This window comes from Felis catus, chromosome E2, assembly GCF_018350175.1.
Source record: "Felis catus isolate Fca126 chromosome E2, F.catus_Fca126_mat1.0, whole genome shotgun sequence".
Lineage (NCBI taxonomy): Eukaryota > Metazoa > Chordata > Mammalia > Carnivora > Felidae > Felis > Felis catus.
In genome coordinates, this window is record NC_058382.1 from 42,699,539 (window position 1) to 42,707,104 (window position 7,566).

At 45.2% G+C, this 7,566-nt stretch overlaps 1 protein-coding gene across 5 annotated transcripts in view; it reads left to right on the forward strand.

Moving 5' to 3' along the window:
• CE2H16orf70 (chromosome E2 C16orf70 homolog) overlaps window positions 1–7,566 on the forward strand; it is a 30,584-nt gene that overhangs the window by 19,904 nt on the left and 3,114 nt on the right. For all 5 annotated transcript variants that reach the window (XM_003998116.6, XM_023246122.2, XM_023246123.2 and 2 more), the window contains exons 6-14: window positions 213–292; window positions 567–661; window positions 1,299–1,396; window positions 1,483–1,595; window positions 4,351–4,484; window positions 4,950–5,033; window positions 6,487–6,569; window positions 6,950–6,993; window positions 7,471–7,514. In XM_003998116.6, coding sequence (XP_003998165.1) covers window positions 213–292; window positions 567–661; window positions 1,299–1,396; window positions 1,483–1,595; window positions 4,351–4,484; window positions 4,950–5,033; window positions 6,487–6,569; window positions 6,950–6,993; window positions 7,471–7,514 — 775 coding nt within the window. The remainder of the gene's footprint in view (window positions 1–212; window positions 293–566; window positions 662–1,298; window positions 1,397–1,482; window positions 1,596–4,350; window positions 4,485–4,949; window positions 5,034–6,486; window positions 6,570–6,949; window positions 6,994–7,470; window positions 7,515–7,566) is intronic.

The following is a 7,566-nucleotide window of genomic DNA, read 5'->3' on the forward strand; positions in this document are numbered from 1 at the left end:
GAGCCTGGAGCCTGTGCCTGTTTTGGATTCTGTCTCCGTCTCTCTCTGACCCTCCCCCATTCATGCTCTGTCTCAAAAATAAACATTAAAAAAAAAAGGTTCTTTAATTAAACTTGTGTTTTGACATACTTGTAGGCTCAGCTGCCTGTGTTTTAAGAATAACTCTTCCAGCCACCATCTTCAGTGACCTGAAAAGCATCTTTGTTTTTCAGTGGAGTGCATTTTAACTCTCAGGCCATAGCTCCCACCATTGAGCAGATTGACCAGTCTTTTGGTGCGACCCATCCTGGAGGTAAGCCACGTCTATCTGTTTCCTCTGTCACAGACTATAATGATAAGCCTGGCAAGTGGCACCATCCGAGCCCTAGTGCCCCTTCCTACAGGAAGCCAGGTTCTGGTAGAATTTATGGGTTGATACTTGGGTGTGAGGGAAAGGTTCTCCCTCTTGTTTTCACCCTAGTAAGTCAGTTCAAGAATCAGGCACAAGGAAGGTGTTACCAGGCTAGTTTGTATTCTCATCTCTGGTACCATTCAACCATGTCGTTTTCTCCTCCCCACTCTTACAGTGTACAACTCCGCTGAGCAGCTCTTCCACCTCAACTTCAGAGGACTGTCTTTCTCTTTTCAGTTAGACTCGTGGACTGAGGCTCCCAAGTACGAGGTTAGCCCTTCCCTTCCCACGGTATTTGTCACCCAGTACCCAGGTGATATGGGCCCAGCAGACAGTGCCACTGGGGAGGTTGGATAGGTACCCTTTCTTTGGTTTCCTCATCTCTGAGGTCTTTAGGGGCCAACATGGATAGGACTGATAGCAAGAACAAAGCCTGAGCCAGCATTCCCAGGGGGAGGGCACTTCCCACTGCAGAGTGAGGATTTTCAGAGATAAATCCAGTTTGCCTTGCTTTAAAACTAAATCACTGTGTTTTTTTTTCAGTAACCTAGAGTTTGAGATAATTCATTCTGGATTTTCAGTTATTTATTGCTTTTAGCAAAATGTTTCATTCATCCTTAGGTAGCAGCATCCTTAGGGTCGTGAAATGATAGATGTTTGTAAGGCTTACATTTTATTAAAGGAAGCATTCCTGCATGTTTTTCTTGATGAAGGAAAGAAAAACTGAGTAAAATGAAAGATGAACTTGAATGGATGGGGTGAGTTTATTGACCTGGAGCCAGGTTTAACTGTTGTTTAGCTTTGACCTGGCCAGTTCTTGAAGACCATGAGTGCTGGAGAAATGCCAGAGCCTGGGCCATATGGCCTGCAGTGGGCTCTCAGTAAAACTTTTGTCCTGTGTTTGCAGCCCAATTTTGCCCATGGTCTAGCTTCTCTCCAGATACCCCACGGAGCAACTGTGAAACGAATGTACATCTACAGTGGAAACAGCCTACAGGATACCAAGTGCGTTTGGGGAGCACAAGCTTCATGGGCCATGGGCTCCCTGGGAGGGAGGGTGAAGCCTCTGCTCATTCTGTGCCTGCCTCCAGGGCTCCCGTGATGCCCCTGAGCTGTTTCCTTGGCAATGTGTATGCTGAGAGTGTAGATGTTCTTCGAGATGGAACTGGACCCTCAGGTTTACGACTTCGGCTACTTGCTGCAGGTCAGTTACTGGCCTTGGGGTGGTGGATTATATTCATGTTGAGACGGTCTAAAATCCCACATGCTTAGAGGTAGTTGGTACAAGATAATGTAGATGCTTATGGTTAAAGCTTTCGTTTAAATTTAATGAAAAAGGACAAGACACAGTTTTGTCATTAGTAAATCTTAATAAGTAACAGTAGCATTGCTTCTCCTAGCATGTATATAGCCTTCTGTGTGCTTATGTAGATTTTCAGTTGTTCCCAGGCTGTTTACTAGAGATGCATGTTATGAGCTTCGATATTGGAGTGTTCTGCCCTTTTCTACCCCTTATGCCCAGTTCTCAGGAGGCTGGCAGAAGGGACTTCTTGAATTCTGGTTTGGCCACATCCACTGAGAGTTTTGCTGACTATGAACAAAAAAAGAGCTGCTGTCTTCAGTGGCTGGTCTCTCTAGGATCCATGTCTCATTTGTGATTTCCTTGTGTGGCATGGCCAATCTCAGCTACTTTGGACCTTGGGTCATGCTTCGTATTAGTAGTACGGGGATCTCCTATGTCGAGTTTGCCTCCGTGCCTTTGGCCTGGGTGCCAGCATAGGAGCTATGCCTAGCCAGTGTTTGTTCATAAATTGGGGTCTTGCATTCGATTCTAAGGCACTAGTTCTTAACTATGAAGAATCTGGTGTATGAACTCTGAAGTCACTCCCCTGAGCAGTTAGATAGTTCCCCACCTCCAGGTTAGAAATTTCTAAAAGTGTGGTTTTCTAGCCAAGCAGAAAACTAATGTTGCACTTGAGCTATACTGTTTGAGAGAATTGAGATGTAGCAACAAGGTCAATCTAGGGTCTTTCTTGTCAGAAGGATCACTCCTTGAAACACTGAGGTAGTCAAGGATGGCACAGTTATCCCAAGTGACAGCAGGAGTCTGTTGGGAGCGGGGACTCTCCAGTTCTGACTTCCACCTTGTATAGCACACTCCCAGCAGTCACATCTCACTGCTTGCCGGATGAGTGGGGAGACACTTTAAGTCAGGGACTCACCCAAGTTACTGTCCAGTCTAGTACTCGTTGAGAGTTTCCTTTGGCAAGCGTAACTTGTCTCAGCCAACCCATTTCTCACATGTTTCCTGTGGAGTGCAGGTACAGTGATGCTTTTAAGATAAGAAGACAGTTCCATCTATCTTGGTCCTCACAATAATTTATAGGAAGATTCACTCCAGGGAATCAGAAGCTAAAATAGGCTCCTAAAACTAAGGGTACTTTTACCTGGGTAGACTTCAGGTAGAGTGAGACAAGAGAGAAGACTCACCTGTGAAGAGTGCCTTCCTAGTAGCCCCATCTGCATATTCGCAAGTGTACCTGGGGACTTTGGGCTTACAGTATAGGACTTTTGGTGGTCAGCCAGGATTGCCAAAACTGCAAGATATATAGACTGAGGTTAATGTGGACTATGGTTTTCCCAGAACCTAGTTAATTTAAACACAACCTTATTTGCCACTCATTGTATATGTGCTGTGACTGAAGATTCTTGGATTAGTTGAAGAACTCAGTACCAACTTATTTCAGATTGTGGATTCCTGAAGTCTTCCCTATATAATAAATGGATTATTATAAAGAGCCTTGTCAATTATAAAGTTCTGTGCAGAGTAAGGTGATGGTGGTTATCATGGACCAGGAAATTCAGTCTTCCTCAGGTTCTTGCCTTTTACAAAAGAAAAAAAAAAGTTTATTTTGAGAAAAAGAACATGAGCAGGGTAGGGGCAGAGAGGGAGAGAATCCCAAGCAGGCTCTGTGATGTCAGCGCCAAGCCCAACACAGGGCTCAGTCCCATGAACAGGGAAATCATAACCTGAGCCAAGATCAAGAGTCAGAAGCTTAACCAACTGAGCCACCCAGGTACCTCCCCCACCTTTTTTTTTTTCCCCCGGTGGAGGAGACAGAAAATACTTTGTCTTTCCATCCACAGAATGGGGAAAATCTTCCTGTTAGGAGTGTCTGTTGCTATTCCACAGCTGCTGCTATGTGTGTGTTTAACTGGAACTGTTTCTGAAATGTATTAGAGTCAGGGTTTAAAGATTCTTCCCAAAGAAGAAACTCGTGGCAAATCGGGTTTTCTTATCCTCCCACTTCTCTGGTTTTCGTTTTTGAGTGTTAGTGGGTCTATCAGTGTTTGTAGAATTAGGGATGAGTTAATGGATGTTTCACTCTTGGCTTTTTTATAGAATGCTTTTTTTCTTTAGGCCCAGTCTCTGGTTGGAGGTTACCATTGAGAAGCCCCTCTTAACATAAATTCTTGTATCTTGTCAGGACCTAGAAAGTGGCAAGAGATAGAACCTCATTCTATACTTCCATAGCACCTATGCTGCTGTTTATTGTACCACAGTTGTGTGGTGTGGGATTGGGATCTTCACACCATAAGCTCCAATAAGGACAGAGACTGCACTTGTTTTGCCCAGCATGTTTCCTCAATATCTAACAAAGTGTCTATCCCATCGTAGTTAATAAGTAAATATTTGGTGACTGAATAAAGTTTCCAGAGCTCCACATCACTTTTGTGGGATTGAATGAGTCTCTGGGATTATTTCAAGTAGATAGTGATCTCTCATAACATCACAAGCTGTATGACTTGGTATTTCTGCTTATATGCAGTCTTGCCCCTCAGCCAGAGCTAATAATGCAGCATGCAGCAAGTGGCCTCTCTGGGAGCCCCTGGGCCTTAGGCTGCAGCATCTCAGGCCCTGGCTGGGAACCTGACCACCTCCCCCTTCTCCTCTGCAGGTTGTGGACCTGGCCTATTAGCAGATGCCAAGATGCGGGTATTTGAACGTTCAGTGTATTTTGGTGATTCCTGCCAAGATGTTCTGAGCATGCTTGGCTCTCCACACAAGGTCTTCTATAAGTCAGAAGACAAGGTAGGGGAAATGTGTTTATAAAGTCAAAAAGGCAGTCTCTCTCTTTTTTTAAGTACACACTACTCCCAACATGGGCTCTAACTTGCAACCCCAATGTCAAGAGTCACATGCTCTACCTACTGACTGAGCCAGCCCCACTTTTCTTTTTTAATCAATATTAACTTAATATCAAGTAAATATAAATTGTTATTTTTCCATAGAACCTGTTCTATTACAGTTGACAAAGAATTAAATTGAAAGCTCTTGTCTGATCCTGTTGATCAGATTGTCCTGCCTTTTCTTGGATACCAGGGCTTAGTCTGTAGTCAACCAAAGTTCAGTGTTATTCAGCACTAGCAGCAGGGACTCTGACACTCTTGCTCACCTGATAGCTTAATGTTACACACAAAGCACAATTTGTAGACTTGCAGTTAATCCAAGAACTGTATTAAGGGGTTGGATTTTATTTTATTTTTTTCCTAACAGATGAAAATTCATTCTCCTTCCCCTCATAAACAAGTTCCATCCAAGTGCAATGACTACTTTTTTAACTACTTCACTCTTGGAGTGGTAAGTTCTGATTCCTGAGAGAAATGTTGGATTTCTGTGGTGGTGGACCATGCACCTGGGCATACCTTTGTGTACACGTGGAGCTCGTAACCATGCCTGGCAGCAGGAAAACTAGCCCCAGCTGGCTTTGCCCAGTGCTGCCTTGCATTGGTACCCCAAAGTGGGCCTTCCCTGCCACCAAGATTGCTTAGAAACACAGGTTCCCTGGTATGTCTTGGCTTCTTTATTGAGGGAAGCATGCTGCAAAGGTGGCGGCTGTGGGAGTCATCCCAATTAACCTATTTTGGGATCTGCCTGTTTATAGAACACAGGACCCTCTTCTGGAGTCACAAAATAGGGAGACTAAAAAGTAGGGGTGTGCTTATGTATTTGCAGGGGATCACCCCAGAGGCATTGCTGTGGCCCTGTGTTCTGGATGTAGGGTGCTGAACAGAGCTTGTGGCCACTGTCAGTGCTGACAGTCCTGCTAGTAGATGGGATGTGTGTGAGAGAAGTTGTGTAAACCCTGCCCTAGCAGGATACATCTCTTAGGGCAGGGTTGGCCTGGACCTTGATTCTTCTAACCCTTGAGCCTTCTAGGTCCTGAGTTCCTGAAACAGCAAAGAAAGGGTAGATTCTGGAGAGGGAGAGAGGAGATACTGGGTCTGCCTATGTGGATAAAGACCAAAGGAGCCAGGGGTAGTAGGGGCACGGCAGCAGGCTCATAAACTCTTGAGGTAGGACAGTGGCAGAGAGAATGGTGCTTTGTAAACTGAACCTCTTGAGGTCAAGGACCAGTGATGATAAGTGACAAGAAAGATGGAACAAATGGCCCGGCCCTAATAGGACTTAATGTAGCTAATGTAGGAATGGAATCAGAGGGAAATCTGGGGTCACAGGCCTGAACAGCTGTCAGAGTGTGAAACTGGGAAGGGTGTGGTGAATAGGAGAAAGTGTTCGATAGGCAGCATCATCTCCAAGTCTGAGTCCTGGTCAGAGGCTGGATTTTCATTTCCCAGGGTCACTGATTCTCACAGAGAGGGCCTAATGGAAGCCAGAAGGGTCTTGCGGTCATGGCATTCAGAGTAATTAGATGCCTTGAGCCTCTGAAAAGTCAGGTGGTCGCTGAATCTTCTTGGTGACCTTTAAGCCAAGAGTTTTTAATCGAGTGCTTGTTAGGCAAGATCTCCATGATAGGTTTGAGTTCCCAAGCAGTGGCAGCTGTAGCCCACAAACCTGCTTGGCCTGCTGCTACCAAGTTTGGAATGGGAGACCCACAGATGATTGGGTTCCCCCCCTTTACTGAAAATGTCCAGTTAAGGCTGCTTGCCTCAGCTGCTCCCTTGACTGTTGTTTGGCAGAAGGCTGTTGTCCAGAGGCATCTCTATTATGAAGTGGCCATCTCTGAGTTGGACATGTCCTTTCCCAACCTCAGTAACTTTTCCTACTTGGAAATCCTTGTTTTCTATCCCAGGATATCCTCTTTGACGCAAATACACACAAAGTGAAGAAGTTTGTCCTACACACCAATTACCCTGGGCATTATAATTTTAACATGTGAGTATACCTGTACCTGCCCCTCCAAAACTGAGCTTTAAACTAAAAATTCCCAGTAAAAGAGAGCTGTGGCTTTGAATGCTCACTAATTTGTACCTAAATTCTTAGTTTTATGGGAAGCAAACATTTCTTGAGTGTTCGTTCTGTTCCTGGTACAGTGTCCAATACCTTTTATCTCTCCATTTGTACCCATTTTACAAATAGGGAAATAGGTTCAGAGAGCTTGGTATCTTATCCAAGATGATAGGGTCTTTAGACCCCAGAGCCAGGGCTTTGGGGGACAGATTCATTATGTTTTTCCTGGGTTGCAGGGTTGAGATGCACAGGGGGTCAGGCCTCTCATGGGGCCCAGCCTTTACCTATCTGACTTCTCTCTCTAGTTATCATCGCTGTGAGTTCAAGATCCCACTAGCCATAAAGAAAGGTAAGTAGTGAATATCTTCAGAGTAAAGAAAGTGTTTTGGAGAGTTAGTTTCTCATGATGAGAAGAGACCGTGATCCAAACAGAAATGCTAGTGGTTGGGTTTATGGAGCCTTTGCCCTTAGCCTCAGCTCCTCTGGGTTGGGCTCTTTGTTCTGGGGCTGTATTGTTCTGGTCTGTAGTCTCCTGAAGGTTCTAAAGGTCTTTTCCTTTGACCATGGGATTGATGAGTGGGGATTGGTTATCTCTGACGGGGAGTTTCCTATACATGATTATCCAGGTGCTTCCAGGTCAGTCTTGTGACTGCTGTCCATCTGCTGGTTCACTACCCTCTTCCATCCAAGAACTCTGAAATAGCCCATCTGCCTTCCCTCTGTACTCCAACCCCAATGCACAGGGTGGCCAGGTTTGGATTCCGCCTAGGGCTGGGGTCACAGGTGTGCTGGGCCAGCTACCAACCCACCCTATGTTTCTTTTCAGAAAATGCAGATGGTCAGACAGAAACATGCACAACCTACAGCAAGGTGAGCTCATATTTTCCCACCCGATGTAGCCCCAAAATGAAGTGGGTGTGAG